General features: G+C 49.5%; 1 protein-coding gene across 1 annotated transcript in view; it reads left to right on the top strand.

Annotated features, from left to right (window-relative positions):
* PPFIA3 (PPFI scaffold protein A3) overlaps positions 1-20,117 on the top strand; it is an 838,878-nt gene that overhangs the window by 686,716 nt on the left and 132,045 nt on the right. The window contains exon 26 of the mRNA XM_086930190.1: positions 12,040-12,108. Within this exon, the coding sequence (XP_086786316.1) occupies positions 12,040-12,108 (69 nt within the window). The remainder of the gene's footprint in view (positions 1-12,039; positions 12,109-20,117) is intronic.

Genomic DNA, 20,117 nt, shown 5'->3' with positions numbered 1-20,117 from the left:
TTCCGATGAACATCTGCTCCTCCAACAGGAGGTTCAGTTCCTACTTAAAAAGTGTGCAGTGGAGTTGATTCTAGAGCAGGAGCGGGATCAGGGATGCCATTCCTGGTACTTTCTGATTCCCAAAAAGGACTATCGTTTGAATCCGAAATCTGGACCTCAGGATTTTGAGCTATTTCCTCTAGCAGGAAAAGTTAAAAAAGCTGACCATAGTACAGGTGCATCATGTGCTGGAAAAGGATGGTTCGGTCTATTTGCAGAATGCATATTTTCACATCCCCATTCTGCAATTGCACAGGACGTTTCTCCACTTCACAGTAAGGTTGGAAAATTTCCAGTTTGCTGTCCTTCCGTTTGGTCTTACTTCCGCACCTTGAGTCTATACAAAGTGATGACGGTGTTTGCAGCTCATCTCAGAAGGTGGAAAATACGAGTATTCCCTTATCTGGAAGATTGGCGGATCAAAGCCAGATCTCCAGAGTTGATATTGCATCACTTGCAGTTGACAAACTAGTTGTTGTTGATCCTGGGCTTTTCCATCAACAAGTCCTAGTCCCAGCTAGAGCCCTTGCAGCGCATCCAGTTCCTATGGGCAGTACTGGACACTAAGGTGAATCGTGCCTACCCTCCTTCTCAGAGGATTCTGGACATTCAGGCGATGGTTCTGTGGATTCAGAAAGGAGCTATGGTTCCAGTCCTGATGATCTTGCACCTGCTGAGTCTGATAGTCTCTTACATTCTGTTGGTCACGCTGGCACATTAGGGCCCTCCAGTGGTGCTTCCACAGGCAGTGGTTTCAGAACAACGAGACCTCAAAGCATCGGTCAGGATCTCCAGAGACACTGCAGCGAATCTTCGATGGTGGCATGCGTTCGGCAGCCTGTCTCATGGAAAGCCGTTTCACCGTCCACCTCTGGTGGCCAAAGTAATAACAGATGCCTACACTCTATGGAGGATAGCTCATCTGGGGGATCTGGAGATCAAAAGTCTTTTCTCTCCAGAAGAATGTCTGTTGGAATTGCGGGCGATACGTTTGGCTCTCAAGGCCTTCCTCCCTTCAATTTGCGGTCAGTCCATTCAAGTCTTAAAAGACAATATTACTGCAATGTGGTACATTAAAAAACGGGGAGGAGTAGGGTTGTAGCCTCTCTGAAAAAAAGCTCTACGACTCTAGTCCTCGGCTCAGGACCATCAGGTTTGCATCATGGCAAATCATTGGGCCTGGGTTTTAAACGTGCGTGCGGACAGTCTCAGGCAGCATTCTTTAGCTGATCATGAGTGGTGTCTCCATCTGGAAGTGGTTCAACACATTTTCTGGTTATGGGTGACCCCTCAGATAGACCTTTTTGACACTCATGAGAACGCGCACTGCCTGTCATTCTGCAGCCTCCAGTATCTGATTGAGGGAGCACTGGGTGCATGTTTCAGTTAGCCTGGGACTCCCAGCAGCTTTACACGATTCCCCCCATGCCCTTGATCCCTCAGGTTCTGAGGAAGATTTGCCCAAACCAGGCCCAAGTCTAATTAATAGCCCCAGATTGGCTGCGAAGGGTATAGTACACCGACCTTCACCTCACTGTGCCCTCCGCTCCGTCTCCCTCACAGGGCAGACCTTCTCTCGTAGTCAAAGGGGCAGATTCTACACCCCCTCTTCCGGAGCCTGCCCCTACATCCCTGGAGATTGAACTGGGCAACCTGAATTCTTTTTGTCTCCCCCCTGAAATGGTGGATGTTATTTTAACAGCCAGAAGACACTCCACTAAGTCATTTTATAATGGCTAATGGGCTAAGTTTGTAAAGTGGTGTGGAGAAATTTCTATTGACCCCTTAAAGGATATTGTACGTTTTTCGAAAGTTCCTACTGAAGCAGGGTATTGCAGTTGCAGCAGGTAAGGGATATTTTCCAGCCCTTTCAGCATTCCTTTGTTATACCCAATCAACCATCTCTGTTTAAGTCCCCTATAGTGTTGAGGTTTATTAAGGGGCTTACTAACAAATATCTTCCGACTCCGTTCATCATGACTCTGTGTGATCTTAATTTGGTGCTAACTTAACCTTATGAAAGCCTGATTGACCCTTTCCAGGTCAAGTTATCTGAAATTATATTGTTTATTTTGTCTTTTGCATGGCGAGGCTTTGCTTCGAGCACAGTTAAAGTTTATCTTTCAGCATTCTTATGGTTGCCTCACCAGTCTTTCTTGTTTAAGTCACCAGTTGTGATACAATTTTTTAAAGGACTACAACATAGCTTTTCCCCTTCTCCCTTTTTGCCCCAATAGGACTTTAATCTAGTCCTCACTTACTTGATGTGCACTCTGAGGTGCTTCACAACTATCCCTTCCTCTTTTGAGTATTAAGACAGTGTTCCCCAGCGCATCACCTCAGCATGGTGTGATTAAGCTTCAGGATCTTTGTGACCAGTTACCTTGGACTTCCTTCTTTCCAGATAGGCTGGGGTTGCAGACACGAACATCATTTCTACCAAAAGTTGTGAATCCATGCCACATCGGGCAAACTATCACCCTACCAGGGTTCAATCCTGTTTAGATTACAAAAGAGTGCTCCGCTTCTACAAAGATGGTACCAAGAAACACCGGGTGGACGATTGGCTCTTTGTGGGGTTTTCTTGAGCGAAAAAAGTCAAAGTTGTGCAGAAGAGAACCATAAGGTAGATCGTGCTCTGCGTCAAGATCTGGAATGTTTTTGCTAAAAAGCAGCCTCTGGGAGGAGTGCTTTCTCATTCTACCAGGGCCAAAACTGCGACCACTGCATTAAAATACGAAATCGCTGTCCTAGACATGTCAGGCAGCTACATGGGTATCCTCCATATGTTCTTAAAGCACTATTGTTTAGACAGTCAGGTTGGCCAAGAAGGGCAACTTGCCTGCTCGGTCCTGCAGGATTTTCTGGTTTGAGTCCTGTGAAGAAACAGGCTTTTTACAGGTTCACCTTCACTTTTTGCCTGCAGTTTGACTGATAGGCACTAGAGAATGACTCTGAAATGCCCTGATCCCTGCTAGTCAGGACTCGGTGCACATGCTCTGCCCCTTAAAAAGGCACATGTTTCGTTGGCTTTTCCTCAATGGGCATAACTTTACCTACTTGTAAATCCCTGCTATATGGTACCTGTGGTACCTAGGACCTGAACGTTTTAAAGTGTCCCACAAGGATTGCAGCACTAGTTGTGTCACCACAAGTGTGACAAGACAAACATACAACTACCAGCCTGGCTGGCAAAGCAGTGTTAAACTGCTAACTTGACTTTGCCATGTCAAGCAACGGCAAGGCCTTTGCCTTCCTTTTTAATATTTGTAAGTCACCCCAAGACAGGCGCACTTAGCCCTGAAGGCAGGGTGCAATATATTAAAAGGCTGGACCTGTGGTTTCATTGTTTTAAGATCCTAACAGTATAAAACGAACATTGCTATTTTTACTGTTGGAATTCTTGTAACACTATTCGCGAGTGCAGAGTTACAGGCTAACACTTTAACCCTTTTTACTTTTAAATGGGACCACTAAAGTCTGTACCTACAAGTATCAAAAGAATCAGTTGATTAGATCCACTTTAATGGTCACATCAAATTTAAAGTCACTGGTGGGCAAAGTGCAACTTTAGTAAGTTGCCACTTTGTGTCCCTGAGTAGAAGTATACACAACTCCCTGGAAAGCCTAGAAAGGGCCTGCCAGGAGAGGTGGTGTTATCTCCTTCTGGGAGGAAAAGCCACTCAAATGTGAGCCCAAAAGTTAGGCACCAAAATGGAAGCAGCCAATGACGAGCACACTCGAGGGGCTGCTCCTTTGCTAAGGTAGACATTAGGGTGTCTGGGACAGTGAGAGGAAAACACTGTTCAAACTGTTTTTTATAGGGGCATGTAGCCCTTAATTATCCAGTATTTGGGTGTCTTTCATAGATTCACATGCCTGAATCATTCCCCGTCGCCGAGACGGGAGCCTCCGGTACATAAAAAAAGGTAATGTCCTAAGGACATACATAGAGAATATAGGCCGAAGGGCCTCCCCTTTGGGGCCTTTCCACGTCCTTATGTAAAAAGGACCGAACTCTCATCGTTAGCCAATCAGCTCCGACCTCCCTCTAGAACCTTCCCGGGAGGAGCCTCAGTCCCTCAGATTTTCTACCGCACGTTGTACTAGGGAGTCTCCAACCTGAGCTCTTCAGGTTTTTCTTGCTTCGAAGTCTCAAACTTCGCTGGAAGTACACTTTGTACAAACAAAATACATATCCTATCTTCGACTACTGTCTCCCATGTCGGAATCCAACAAGAAGGCTTCATCCATGGCGGACTCGCAAAAGAAAGCCCTTCTCAGGGCCTGTTCCTCCTGCGGCAAGCAGCGGATTCAAGCGGAGGACAAGCACGATCTGTGCTTATATTGCCTGTACCCTGACCACGTCCCTGACAAGTGTAGGGTGTGTAGAGCCTTCCCAAAGAAGACTGTTAAGGAAAGAGAGGCTCGCCTTCTCGAATGGCTCGACAGGCTTAAGGTCCGAGACACTCTGGAATCTTCCGAGGGTAGTGTCTCCGTGACCTCCAAAGTCTCCAAGAAGAGACCCAGGGTGCAGTCCCCTGGAGAGACAGACACTCCTCCTAAGAAGGCGCACAGGAAACCTTCGGAGGCACGTTCCACCACCTCCTCCGTGTCTGTTAAGGATGGCCAGAGGTTCAAGAAACCCGCTCCATCTACTAAGCGGACCACCTCGGTCTCGACCACTGTGTCGACCACTACGGCCTCATCGCCCTCCGCGACGGCCACAACGACCACCGCTGCGTCCTCAGGCGCACCGGTCTCCTCGACCATTCCTCCGAAGCCTTCGTCCAAGACTAATACCGGACCATCGCCACTGAGGTCCAAATCTAAAGGTACGCCTTCGCCGGAGACGTCTCATACCGAAGGATCGTCACCTAAACGGTCGAGGTCAAGTTCAAAGGGTCCGCCTTCACCCAAGAAATCTCAAGTCGAAGGCTCTACCACCAGTAAGTCGGCGATTCCTTTATCCCCGCAGAATTTGATGCCATCGACACTAACGGAGGCGTCCAAGTCACCAACACACACGGCGGGCGCGCCATCTTCACGCACGTCGTCGGAAGAGGCCCCGGCGCCATCTTGGAAAGAATCTAGATTGGTCGAAGTCTCCATTCACTCGATTCCAACTTCCTCGGTTCCCCCAACGGTAGAGTTGGCACCCGAGCAAGAGCAGGTGACACTGCAGAGTGAGGAGTCCGACGAGGAAAACCAGGACGTTCACGAGGACCAGGACGAAGTTATGTATCAGGAGCGCTCCTTGAACGTCAACACGGAGAACACCCCGATGATCTGTTTGCCCCTGTCTCTGGTCAACGATTTGCGCTCCCTGGTGCAGGACTATAAACAACGGTTCCCGGATGCCGACAGCGGAACCCAGGTGCCGGTCACCCAAGCGCAACCGTCGGCCTCGCGCCCTTCCGCTCCCCAGGCCCGTCCTCGGAACCAACCCCAGCCTCGCACTCGGCCCCAGCCTCAGGTGGAGGACTCCTCGGAAGACGAGGAGGAGGAGACGGACTTGGAGGAAGGCGAAGTGCAAGACGTTGACTCGGACCACAGAGACGACGATGCCGATGCTGCGTCATCACACCATTCGTCTACCCCGGCATCCCCGCGACCGCGCCAATCTGAGACGGCGGACGTTGGGGGTTTCCACAAACTAGTGGACAGGGCAGCAAAGAGGTTTCACATGGCGGTGGAATCCACGGAAACGGAATGCTTCCTCCATGATTTCAAGGAGCACAGCCAGAAATTGGCCAAGTCTATTCCACTTATAGACTTTCTGTGGGAACAGGGCAAGAAGCTGATGCTTACGCCTGCCTCGGTGCCTGCGGTGGTTCCGCGCCTAGACAAAAAATATAAGGCCCCGATCACCGCGCCAGCCTGCCTGACCGGCCACCCCAAACCGGACTCGGTTGTGACTCAGGCGGCCCAAAAGCAATCCCGCAACCCCTCCTCGCCGCTGTCCGCACCCCCAGACAAGGAAGGAAGGAAACTGGACGCCATAGGCAAACGGTTCTCTACCACGTCCGCCATGACAATCAAAGTGGCGAATTCCATCGCCCTACTTGGGCGCTACAACCGCCAGCTATGGGAAGACATAGCCCCCTATCTGCAAGGCCTGCCTTCCACGGTCCAGGACGAAGTGAAAGCTCTCCTAGCGGAAGGACAAAACTCCGCGGCTGAAATCATCGACTGCGCCATCGACGCAGCCATGACGGGATTCCGCCAGTTGGCCGGGGCTGCCGTGCTCCGCCGCCAAGGCTGGCTCAAAGCAACGTCCTTTCGACAAGAGGTCCAATCTAAGGTGCTGGACATGCCGTTCGATGGTCAATTTCTCTTTGGGGAGAAGATAGACGAAGCACTCCAGGCTATCAAGAAAGATACCGATACGGCGAGGGCTCTGGGCTCCCTCCAGTCCCGGAACCAGTCCTTTCGGGGGGGCCGCTCCAGAGGTCAGTACTCCTACAGAGGTTCCTACCAAAATCGGTCGTCCTACTCCTACGGCAACAGGAACCAGCCCCAGCACAAACAACAGACCCGACAGTCGTCCTATGGGAGGTCGTCCTTCAGAGGCAAATCCGCCAAGAAGGGCACTGGCGGCCGCCAGTGACCATTTACTCCAGCCAGTCCCACCACCATCTCAATCCTTTCGAATTGGGGGAAAACTGACCCACTTCCTCCAAAATTGGCGAAAAATCACTACGGATCGGTGGGTACTACAAATAATTCAATTTGGACATTCCCTCGAAATGGTCAACACCCCTCCCAACACTCCTCCACTGAAGCGTGCTCACAAACACCTGCACCTCCTTCTCAAGGAAGTATCCGCCATGTTGGTCAAAGGAGCCATCGAGAGAGTCCCAGAGTCCCAGAAGGGGAAGGGTTTTTATTCCCACTTCTTCCTAGTCCAACAGAAAGGGGACAAATGGAGGCCGATCCTAGACCTCCGGGCGCTCAACGCCTTCCTGCGGAGTCAATCCTTCCGGATGGTCACAATCCAGGAAATCCTGGGGGCGCTGGAAAGAGGAGACTCGATGGTCTCCCTGGACTTACAGGACGCCTACTACCATATCCCCATCCTCATACGGCACAGGAGGTACCTACGGTTCGAAATAGCAGGCAGACATTACCAGTTCAAGGTCCTGCCATTCGGCCTCAAATCTGCACCACGTATCTTCACGAAGTGCTTGGCGCCGGTGGCAGCCTTCCTGCGACAAAGGGGTCACCAGGTATTCCCCTACCTGGACGACTGGCTGGTGAAGGCGCCTTCCCCGGAGGGCGCGACTGCTTCCTCCAACGCCTGCAGCGCTCTCTTTCAACAGCTGGGTCTGACGATCAACCTCAGAAAATCCTGCACTACTCCATCAACGAGGATCACCTTCCTGGGGGCTACCTTGGACACGAAGCGCGCAAAGGCTTTCCCCTCGGAGGACAGGACCAACAAAATACTGTCTCTGGCCGCGGCTGTGGCCAAGAAGTCTCGCATCAAAGTCCGGACATTCACCTCCTTGCTAGGGATGATGTCCTCCTGCATTCTCCTCATACCACACTGCAGGCTCCGCATGCGTCCCCTGCAGGAGGCGCTGGCGAGACAATGGAAACAGAGTTCCGGCTCCTTCGAGGACATTATCACAATCACACCGGCCATCACAAAGGCCCTTCTGTGGTGGAGAAACCGGACACACCTGACGGCCGGCTTGCAGTTCCTCCTGCCGCCGGCACCTCTGGTCATCACGACAGATGCCTCACTGGAAGGCTGGGGCGCGGTTCTGTTGGACCTTCGAGTCAGCGGCAAATGGGACGCCCAAGAGAAACAACTACACATCAACCTCTTGGAACTGAGGGCAGTGTATCTGGCTCTGCAGGCATTCCTGCCACGTATCGGAACTTCCCCGGTGCTCGTCAAAACGGACAACACCACAACGATGCACTACCTGAACAAACAGGGGGGAACGCGATCTCTCTCTCTCTCAAGAGAATCGCAAAAAATCTGGAACTGGTTGGTGGCACACGGGCTCTCCCTCAAAGCGGAGTACGTTCCCGGGAAGGACAACACCATCGCGGACGCCCTCAGCAGACAGACCTCTCTCTCCCACGAATGGGAGCTGAACGGCGACACGGTGGCCCACGTCTTCTCGCAATGGGGGACCCCGAAGATCGATCTCTTCGCGACGGCAGGGAACGCCAAATGCCCAAGCTACGCAAGCTGGCATCCCCAACGGGGGTCGCTGGGAAATGCTTTTTCCATCGGCTGGTTCAGCGTTTTTGCGTACGCTTTTCCTCCGTTCCCGATGATACCGAGGCTCCTCCGGAAGATGAAGACGGAGCCGTGCACCCTGATCCTGATTGCTCCGTACTGGCCGAGACAACACTGGTTCTCGGACCTGCTTCGCCTTTCCATCAAGCCCCCGATTCACCTGCGACAACACCCGAACCTCTTAACGATGTCCGGAGGCCAGGTACACCACCCGAACCTCCGTTCGCTCAAATTATCGGCCTGGCTCCTGAGCACCGAGAGTTCGGAGACCTAGAAATCCCGCAGGACTGCAGGGCCGTACTGGCCAAAGCGAGGGCGGGCAGCACGAACAAGACCTACTCGCTGAAGTGGAAGAGGTTCTGCTTGTGGTGCTCGGAACAAGGCTTACACCCTCTCCGGGTCACCCCAGTACAGTTGCTACCATACCTCCTCCACCTGGCTCAATCGGGGCTGGCTCACGCCTCCATTAAGGTTCATCTGGCTGCGATTTCTAGATTCACCAGGACCTCATCTGGACCTTCCCTATGGTCCAGTCGACTGATAAAGCAATTTCTGAAAGGGCTCTACAGATCCTTTCCGAGGCCTCGGAAAGTCCCTCCGACCTGGCAATTGAACTTGGTGCTCAACCAACTAATGAAACACCCTTTCGAGCCCATACACCGAGCCACTCTCAAACATCTCTCATGGAAGACGGCACTCCTGCTCGCCCTGACGTCGGCCAGACGAGTCAGCGAACTTCAAGCGCTGTCTATTCAGGAACCGTATCTCCAATTCAGGCACGACCGAGTGGTACTCAGGCCCAACCCTAAATTCATTCCTAAAGTGCCGTCAGACTTTCATCTGAACGAACCAATTGTACTCAAGTCATTTTTTGCGAACCCTTCCACAGCGGCGGAAAGGGCGCTGCATTCCTTGGACCTTAAAAGGTGTCTCAAATTCTACTTGGACAGGACCAAAGAGGTCAGGAAGTCTTCTCAACTCTTTGTAGCCTACAGCAACCCGCGCATGGGTTTGCCCTTGACGAAACAGAGCATCTCCCGCTGGATTTCTTCAGCGATTGCTTTCTGCCATGATCAGGCCGGACGGCCTTTGACGGACCGAGTGGCTGCCCACTCTACCAGAGCGATGTCAACGTCAGCGGCGCTCTTCGCTGGAGTGACGATCCTGGACATCTGCCGAGCGGCGACCTGGAAGTCCCCGCACACCTTTTCCAGGCACTACTGCCTGGACATCGAACTGCAGAAGGACGCTGCAGTGGGACAAGCGGTGCTGCGCCATCTCTTCCAATAAGGTGAGCCTTACCTCGTCCCGCCATCCAGGTATGCACATTCTTCATGGGTTTTTTCTGCTATATGCATGACTGTATATTGCCATGTTTTTCTCACGTTGTCTGTAATTTATGCAGGCCTGCTGGTTGTGAGAATGTGCTTTACCACTATGCATGTATAACTGCTGGCTACTCTGATTCAGGCATGTGAATCTATGAAAGACACCCAAATACTGGATAAGAAATGCGTTACTTACCTGTAACAGCAGTTATCCAGTATTGGTGTCTTTCATAGATTCACATGCAACCCTCCCGCCTCCCCGGTAAGGACTCACGTACCTCTATGTCTACATTGCGACACCCTATCTGGGTGCGTACGAAAATCTGAGGGACTGAGGCTCCTCCCGGGAAGGTTCTAGAGGGAGGTCGGAGCTGATTGGCTAACGATGAGAGTTCGGTCCTTTTTACATAAGGACGTGGAAAGGCCCCAAAGGGGAGGCCCTTCGGCCTATATTCTCTATGTATGTCCTTAGGACATTACCTTTTTTTATGTACCGGAGGCTCCCGTCTCGGCGACGGGGAATGATTCAGGCATGTGAATCTATGAAAGACACCAATACTGGATAACTGCTGTTACAGGTAAGTAACGCATTTCGTAGCTACACCTCTAGGGTGGGCTACCAAGCTTCACACACCAAGAGAAGGGTTCAGCCATCGTGGTAGTGGGCAGAATATAGCACTATTGGATAGCTAAAGGCCACACTTCACAGAAAGTTGTCATCAGGCATGAGGGATCCAAGCTAGTGACCGTGACATCCCTGAAGGGCACTTTCTGGGCTTTACCCTGGTCCCAGGCTTCCAATTGGCTGCACCGAAGTAGGACTGCACCTGCTGCTCCTTGGGCTAACAAAAAGAGGACTGTGCCTGTGGTGCCCTGCTCATGGAGTTGCCAGCCACCGAGCTCCAGACAGAAGTAGAGACTCCAAGAGTCTGTTGGCTGATTTTGTGTTTGAGTACCAGGATCACAAAAGCTGGAGAAGCCTGTCTTAGTGTGTTGGTAGCCCAGATCACTGAATTATCGCTCACCTCCACAGTGCAGCCTGGGAGAACGAATCCGGACACTCAAAAGTTGCTTCTGAGTCTATAGGATTTAGGGGAGTTAAGGAGCATTATCACCACAAGAGAGGAACCACTGATTTTGTGTGACTGGAGACCAGTAGCCCAGTGGCAACTGGACATATGCTAGACCAAAGGGGATTTTGAGGGACATCAACCCCCTGTGACTAAAGACACCTCACCAAGACCGTGGATTAAGAAATTTCCCCAGGAAGCTCCGCCTCCCACCCGCCCTCCTTACCTCATAACTTCATAAAGACAGGGTAGTTCTTTGCACCAACCCAAAGTTCCTTCCCAAAGTGGTTTCTGCTTTCCATATCAACCAATCAGTTGAGTTGCCTGTGTGCTTTCCTCAATCTGATTCAGTAGCAGAACAAGCTCTTCATACTCTTGATGTCAAAAGAGCGCTATTGTACCACATTGAAAGAACAAAAGATTTTCGCAAAACAACTGTTTGTTGCATTTGCTACAACTCACAAAGGCAATCCCATTTCTAAATCTGGTATTGCAAGATGGATTGTTAAATGCATTAAAACCTGCTAGACTAAAGCTTAAGAAACTTTGTCTATACCTCCTAGAGCGCTTTCTACTCGTAAAATAGGAGCATCTAAGGCCTTTTTAGGTAGCACGCCTATAGCTGACATTTGAAAAGCAGCAACATGGTCTACACCACATACTTTTATCAAACATAACTGCGGATGTGTTACGTCAGCAAGCCAATGTAGGCCTAGCAATGCTAAAAACACATTTTCAAACAGCTGCAACATCTACTGGTTAGCCACCGCTTTGGGAGAATACTGCTATATTGTTTATGCAAAGCATGTGTATCTACAGCACACATGTCTCGAACGGATTATGCTACTTTCCAAGTAAGCATATGTTCTTGGCATGTAGAGCTGTAGATTAACATGCGCCCTCTCACCTCCCGAGGCACCTGTAGTTGTTGCTGTTTTGCATTATTTACATTACATAAGCATGGTCATCTCTGTACTACACTTACTTACTCCATTCTCACCCTCTTGCGGGAAAACAATCTAACAATGGAGTCGATGCCCATGCGCATTATCATTGAAAGAAGGAGTCACCTTACTTTGTGACTAGGAAAAACTACCTAGAAGAAAAACAACTTGAAAACATCCAGACCCAACACTAGATGGCAGGAGTATGCAAAGCATGTGAATCTACAGCTCTACATGACAAGAACAGATGCTTACTGGGTAAGTAGCATAAACCTTATAAAGCTTTCCCTTGGGGGAAAGGGCACCGTTTTATGTCTCTTAGTACCACATCTATGCTAAGATTTCTGTTTTGCTGGGCACTGTATGGTCTACCTAATGTTACCTTTCTCATACTCTCCTAGGCACGACAGGTTCTAGAGACCGAATTCAGCAATCTGATCTCGATGGGGACGGAGCGGCGACTAGACGAGGTCAGTGTTTGAGCGCACGGCTTAGTAGGCTTTTCCTTTTCATTTTCATCCAGGGACAACTTCTATAACTTTTGTAAAACTCCTTATTTAGAATCTTTATTTTTACTTCAAACTCTTGTGGCTTGATTTAGAAAAATATTTTTTTGAAGTTGTCTTTTTGGCTTTTTTGAGCTCCTGTATTAGATGATTCCTGTGTATGGACTTGTTGTCTTAACTAGAAAATAGCAATAATAAATACAGTTAAGACCACATAAATATAGTTTTATATTGTGATGAAAGTTTATTACATCTCCTTTAATTGTACTTTTTTTGATCAGTAGGCCAGTTGCAAACGCATTGATATTCTAGATGAAAGTTTAAGTGAAGAAATGTGGACCATGAGGGTTTAACCATTTTTGTTGAATATTTAACATACATTTATCTCTTCTAATACTGTGCCAAGACGGAAGATAAAATGCATTTATTTGTCTGCCATATTCTAAAATCTTGAGGCAGGATGGGGAAGTCCTCATTAGAAGGCTGATCTAGGAGCTTTACGCAATGAGTAAGAGGGCTGTTGCCTTACTTGATCACTGCTCAGCCTTATAGTGTGGTATCCTGCTTTTGGTCAGCTGGGTTTGCTGTCTTTTCCAATAAGCCTTACAAAGGGCTTTTTAATTTGTCTTATTATTATAAAGCACTCAAAAAATAATGATTCCACAACATTTTCACACAGAGCTTCCATTCACTGCATGCCAGTTGTTTGTTTTACGTATTGCACCAGAGTTGTACAGTATTGCTACTATTAATGTACAATAATTGGACTGTAATGGTCTGGTAACTCTTTTAACAATTTGTGTCATGTTACCTTCATAGTCGGTTTGAATTGAGATTTTGTTTTCATACAGTAAGTGTTGACATCATCAGCTCCAAGGTAAATAAAATCAGCTCTCTTAAAGCAGACCCATTGTTGTTCCCTATTTACTCTGTTGTCTCCTGACTCCACATTCAGCTGTGATCCGTTCCCAGGTTTTCAGTTCATGGCCAGTGGTTCTTTTCCATTGTAATGAAATGTTTTATTTCACTAACGTCAACACTAATACTAGCACTTAAGTTTTAGTATTTGCTTTTTTTAATAAACTGTTAACATGTGACAGTGTAATTTAACTTCAGTTTCCTCTATCCCTTCCTCATGTGGACCGATCTTTCCATAACTACCAATTTGCACAGACCCATTTGTTATGGCCTATGACATGATCCCATAAGTACAATCTCCACCCATGTTATAAATCGTATTGCCTCGAACACGTTATGTTGTTAGGTTATCTTGTTTTATAAAGCATGCAATTAGGCAATGAATAGGTTCAGAAAAGCAGAGTTTTCAATTTTTTTCTAAATCCCAGATGGTTTGGGATGGCTTTCATATCAAAAGGCAAAGAGTTCCAAAGGGTAGCTGACAAGAGTGAGAAGGCACTCCTACCCTGCCTGTCTTTAAAAAAAAAAAGTTTTATGGTGGTTTTCATAATCAACCTAAGGCAGTAATAAAAGCATTTACATCATTTTGAGTCAGTGTAATAAATTGGGCGGCGCATCCAACTGCCTTGTGTGTGGTGCCGACTAGCTTGGGAGGTAACCCCAAACTGGGGAAGGGAGATGACGATTCAAACTCAGCTGCATATGCACCTCATGCAAGGGGGACACATTACAAAGGACCAGCTGGGTCACAACAGGCGTTGCGTGTGGGGCGGAGGGTCGAGACGATATCCAGCTTCACTGGTCCAGAGTGATAAATGTCAAAGTGTTAGGAGGGGAAAGTCTCTGGCTTGTAGATGTACGTAATCCCCTAGGGAAATGAATGGCAGCTTGCAATGTCGTCCCCAGTGCCAGGAAGAAGGAGAGGTCGGGTTCATGGGGGTAGGTCATTGCTGCGGGTGAGACTCTCGAAGTGAACGATGAGTGCATTCCAAGTTTGTGGAATGGGTCACTTACGAAGGTGTTGGGCCTCTTCATGTTGTAGCGCTTCCCCTTCAGCCTTTCCCCATTTCCACATCACACCTCCGTACATGGTGAGGGCTCTCTTAGCAAGCAGTAATGCCATCCCAGTGAAGTGTGTTCTCACCTGGTCTCTTCCCGTGTTTGAACATGCCTAGGGCACTTGCCTCCCATGTGTTTAGGTCTGTAAGTTCAGTAACCTTCTGTAGCATGGTGTGAATAGTGTGACAGTATGTGGCTATGAATAGACCGGACCACAACATATACGCTGTTGATCTGCGGAAACGAGTCGGGATAGGGACAGCAGAGGTGTGTTTGTAGGAAATATAGGCCGAGCTGCTCTGGCGTCAGGTAGGCCCTGTGTAGGTATCCTTTTGAACCTGCCATTTCTGGACACTTGTTGAGGGAATGCCCGGGCTTGGTCCCACTCTTTGTTGTATATTACCCTTCCTTCAAAATTGTCAATTGAGGCCCAGCTGTGTTACTGCATGGCTTTATATAACCATGTTATAAGGTGACAACCTGTCCCCATACGTAACACAGTCTGTGTGACTGAGTGCATATGGGGTTCTTCATCTCGGGTAAACCAGAGAGCCTGACATGAGGTACGCAGCTGCCTGAAAGTGAGAAATTGTCCTTTCGGAAGGGCATGGTTGGAGACAAGTTGATTGAAGGTGAGGCGGTGACCATCAGAAAGGAGGTTCCCTGCTGTAACTAGGAATTGCTCATGCCAGCTCCCTAAGTCCGAGGCAGAATTGAAGCCAGGAAATCCTGGAAGTGCTGGGGTTTATGGTGAAACATGGCCTGTGAGGTGATAAACCATGGTAATCGTTACTTGTAGGGACCAAGTTGCCTTGGGCGTAACTTTGCAGAGCAGGACCCTGTTCTATGACCCACTGTAAGTTGCTGCTAAGTAGTGCGCCTCAAACAATGGGGTTCCCAGCCTTCCTTTGCCGACCGGCATGTGTAGCTTTTTCAGCACTAAGCGATGTCGCTTATCTCCCCAAATGAGCTTCCCCAACAGGGTGTCGAGATCCGTGAAAAAGTGCCTAGGGTGACCGCAGGAAAGTTTACGAAGTAGTATAGCAATCTGGGTAATATTATTTTGGATAGGGCTATTTTTCTGGTTGTGACTAAGGGTAGATTTTTCCGGAACTGCACTTTTAAGGGCAGAAAGGGCTCTCTTTTGAAAATCATTCCCCGGCTGATCTCTATGAAGATAAAGGTGAACTCCAAGGTAGTGAACTGAGTCGCTCCTCCAATTCAGCGGGGTGTCTCCAAGTCGCACCCCGAGAGGGGTTTCATTGCAACCGAATGGGTACACACACGGCTTGGCCCAGTTGACTTGTAGGCTCGTTGCCTCTCCAAATGCATGAAGGGTAGTATGTGGGGTAGAGGTCTGAATGTATGTCACGGATGTAGAGAAGTAGATCATCCGCATATAGGGACACTGCATGGGTTGCATCATCTAAGGGGTTTCCTCCAGTCTTCCCCTACCCCCTCCATACGAAGCAGAGTGGTGAGAATCTTCATGGCTATCTCAAACAATAAGGGGAACAGGGGGCAGCCCTGTAGGGGGCCCCTGTCCATGGAGAAGGGCGGCGAGATAAGTCGACCTAGGCGGATTCTGGGGGTGGGCAGGTGTATAACAGCTTTGTGTATGCTAGAAGGTGGTTGCCTGTGCTCAACCTAAGCAACACTCGGAAAAGATAACCCCATGTGAGGGTGACAGAAGCTTTTTCAAGATATAATATCAGACAGGCTTATTGCAGGTACCACTGGGGGGCTTGGTACATTACATGTAACAGTCGGTAGAGATTTGCTATGCCGGGAACAAAGCCATTTTGGTCTGCGTAAATGAGCTCGGGTAATATCCTGGTATATCTGTCAGCCTAGATCTTTTCCAGGATCTTATAGTCTGTCCCAAGGATGGCAATCAGTTGGTATGATGATTAATGGGTCGGATCCCTGTCAGATTTCGCAAGAGACATCAAGAGGGACTCCCAGAGGGACAGGGGTAACCCTCCATTCCCCAGGACTTCATTGAACATCTCTGCTAGCCTAGGCACAAGGCTCGCAGAGAAGGTTCTGTAGTATTTTATTTGTAGACCACCCATGCCTGGAGCTTTATTCCTGGTCAAGTCAAGAACGGCCTGTTTGATTTCCAGGATCGTGATATAGTTGTCTATATCTTCGCTGAGGGCGGCAGGGATGCATGGTAAAGTAAATCCTGTCAGAAAAGTCTCAACTGCATCCATCCCGAAGTAGGGGATGCTTTGTATATAGAGGAATGATACTCGAAGCATGCATTTAAAGTGCTGTTTTGTGTGTAGAGGCTATCTGCGATCGGCAGGAATATCTCCAGGATTGGGTTTGTATGAGTAGCTTAGCCGATCCAGTAATACAAGAAGAGGTCTGAACTGTGTCTTAGCACAAGTGGTTATCGAGTCGTGGTGAGGCTTCGACCTCCCCCGTTAGGGCTGCATCCACTTCCCTCCCCCCACCCCATTTGGCTCCCCCCACACCCTTGCCGCTGCAGTGTAGCCACCCATTTGCTGTCATTTGGGTGTTGCCCACCTGTCTGGTCTAATCGTTATGTGATGAACAAGGGAACAAACTTGGTCAGCAACTCATGGGACCTGCTGCTAACAACAGCACACCCAAATGGAATTAGGCGTCAAGCCATTAAGTAAGTTAGGGTAGTGGCCTAGCGAAAGGGACTGATCTGTATGGGTGGGGACCATGTTGAAAGCTATCTAACACCCATTTGTCCGATGAGATGGACATCCATTTTTGTAAGAATTTTGAGCAGGTTGGACCGAATTGTTGTGGGACTGCAGTGGCAGTGGCAGGGGCCTGGTGAAACTCACTGCCTTTTGTTTGAATCCTGAGATCTCCCGGCAGATTGCTGCCTCTTGCAACCGGTGGTCCGTGAATAGGATGATGCAGCGTTTGACCTGAAAGGCTGGTTGTACGACTGATAGGTGTTTTGAGGGTAATGTTGAAACCCCTGTTGGAACTGCGGTCTAGGTGTATACTGTCCTCGAATGGACTGGAAACGACGTTGTTGAAGCGGTGCTAAGGATTTAGCAGTGTCTGTGTCCTTCTTTATAGAAAACCCCAGTCGTCCTATTACTGCAGTAGGATAGAGGGAGCAGACAACTCGGTGAAGGAGCTGTTCTCCATTTTTAAAGAGATCTCGGACCTTTCCAGCATCGTTGCTCCTATGACCGGGTCAGAGGAATCCTGCAATCGGGTGGCAGAGTTCTTTGCGCACAAGGTAGAGAGGATCTACTCCTCTTTCCCGGATGCGGCCAGAGAAGGCTGCAGGGGAGGGGAGACTCCTACCAACGTAAAGGGAATGAAGTGTACAATAGCTGGTAAAATCAAATTGGGTTCCCCTAAAGATCCTACGTCACCTAAAGTACTGAGAGGCAGTGTGGAGACTCTAGAGCTCTATATTAGACACGTACTAGAACTCTTTTAACTCAGGAAAGGTGCTGAAAACCTGGAAGGAGGCAGTGGTGCTCCCCTTGAAAAAAAAGCCTAATATCAGCATGGAGCAATTAGAGAATCTGCGCCCCATCTCACTTCTGCCGTACTTCGCCAAGATCGCGGAGAAGGCTGTCGATAATCAGCTGACAGCCCATATTGAGGCTCATAAGATGCTCCATCCCACCCAATCTGGTTTCTGTGCACTCCATTCGACAGAGTCAGCGCTACTGCTATCTACAGAGACCTTACGGAAATTTGTGGATGAAGGTCAAACTGCGGCGCTGATTTAAGTGCCGCATTTGACATAGTCGCTCACCATACGCTGCTACAGTGTCTAAAAAGGGGAGGAGTGGTGGGTAAAGTATGAGAATGGCAGGAGTCCTTTCTGCTAGACCGCAGTTTCCAAGTGGCACAGGGACCCTACCGGTCCAAAGATAGCCTGAAACAAGGGTCGAGTCTCAGCCCAACCCTTTTTAATCTCTATGTAGCACCAGTGGCAGAGATCGCGGGAAAATTCCGGGTGGAAGTCGTGTCCTAAGCAGACAACACGCAACTGGTCGTGGCTTTGACACAGCCGGAGGAGCAGGCCGCCAGCAACTTCAGTTCTTGTCTGTAGGAACTGACGGCTTGGATGGCGAATAATTGCCTCAAACTGAATGGAAATAAGACGGAGGTACTGATTGTGGGGAAGGCTCCTTCGGTGGGCCCTCTACCCACTCCCAGCGATCAAGTGAGGAACTTGGGGTATGGCTCGATACAAAAATCTCGTTTGAGCACCACACAAAACGGGTGGCAGGCACCTGTTTTGGCATCCTGAGGGTTCTCAGGAAGACATTGGAATCTGAAAGAGACACTGTCAGGGGCTAGTGGTGGACAGAGACTGAGACCAGAGCACTGTTAGTCTACAGTTACGTATTCTTTTATTAAGGATTACAATTTTAGGGATATTGTAGCAGTCCTTCCTTCTTGGGGCCGACTCTGGGTGCAGGGAACGTCAGGGTTGGGTCCGGTGTCCCGGTTCTCGTGGCCTTGGGCTGTGGCCCGACTCTCGGACCACAGCAGCAGGACCCGTGGCGTCTTCTCCCCTCAGCCCACCGGGTATGGTAGCAGTGTCGGGAACCTCGCTCAGTAGCACTCGCAGTGTACTCTCCTCTGCCTCCGGGTGTTCTGCAGCCGCCTCCGCCCTCGCGCTCTCCACTCTTCGAATCTCCTCCGCCTCCGCTCTCACGCTCTCCTCTCTTCTGTTCTCCTCCGCCTCCGTTCTCACGCTCTCCTCTCTTCTGTTCTCCTCCGCCTCCGGGTGCTCCGCAGCCTCCTCTCCGACCTCGCACCCCGTCCGTTCCACGCCTCTGACTCTTATCCTTCCGGGTTCCGTCGGCCGACGAGGCTCCTCCCCCTTCCGCTGGTCAACCACTAGACCGCGACTTACTTCCTGGTTTTGAGTTCTTGGCAAGCAGGAAGTGGTGTTTCTTTCTTCGTCGTCCGCTTCGGTGTGCTCCAGCCGCTCTTTCTCCCCACACATCCTCCCCCTCAAGAACGGATGGGGTGGCCACTCGGGGTACGGATGACGGGACAGGTAGTCAGCACAGACCTGCTTGGAACCAGGAACATGCAGGGTCTGAAACGAAAAGGGTTGCAATGACAGGAACCACCTGAGTATACGTTGGTTGGTGTCTTTATTCCGAGCAAGCCAAGTGAGGGGAGCATGATCAGTTAATAAAGTGAATGAACGTCCCAAAAGATAATACTGTAGGGCCTCCACCGCCCACTTGATGGCCAGACACTCTTTTTCAATTGTGGAGTAACGTACTTCTCTGGGGAACAGCTTCCTGCTTATAAACAAAACCGGCATCAGTTCACCTGTCTGATCGGGCGGTTGAAGAACCGCCCCTAGGCCAACTCCTGAGGCATCTGTCTGCAACACGAAATGTTTCTGAAAGTTTGGACACCGTAGGATTGGCGTAGAGCATATCAGGGATTTAAGTTTCTGGAAGCTGGTTTCATGTTTGGGTTCCCATATCCTGATGTGTGTAGGCTGACTATTGGCTAACAGGTCAGTAAGGGGTTCTGCAAGGGTGGAAAACTGCGGAATGAACCGCCTGTAATAGCCGATAAACCCAAGGAACGATCTGACATCCTTTTTCGTTTTGGGGCTAGGTATCGCTGTAATAGCTTCCACTTTGCTCATCTGGGGTTTTAGATGGCCACCTTGAATGGTATATCCCAAGTAATGGATGGAATCAGTGGCCAGTAATGATTTCTTAGGATTGATTTTCAGGCCGGCGTTTTGTATGGCTGTGAATACTTCAACAAGATGATGTATATGATCCTCCCAGGACGTGCTAAAAATCACGATGTCATCGAGATATGTGGCCGCATAAGCTCGGTGGGGTTGGAGGAGGCGATCCATAAGCCTTTGAAATGTAGCGGGGGCCCCATGGAGGCCGAAGGGCAACACCCGGAAATGGTAGAGTCCTGAGGGGGTTGAAAAGGCAGTTTTTTCTTTGGCTAGTGGGGACAAAGGGATCTGCCAATAACCCTTG

This window comes from Lissotriton vulgaris, chromosome 7, assembly GCF_964263255.1.
Source record: "Lissotriton vulgaris chromosome 7, aLisVul1.2, whole genome shotgun sequence".
Classification (NCBI taxonomy): Eukaryota; Metazoa; Chordata; class Amphibia; order Caudata; family Salamandridae; genus Lissotriton; species Lissotriton vulgaris.
This window is presented reverse-complemented; position numbering and strand designations above follow the sequence as displayed.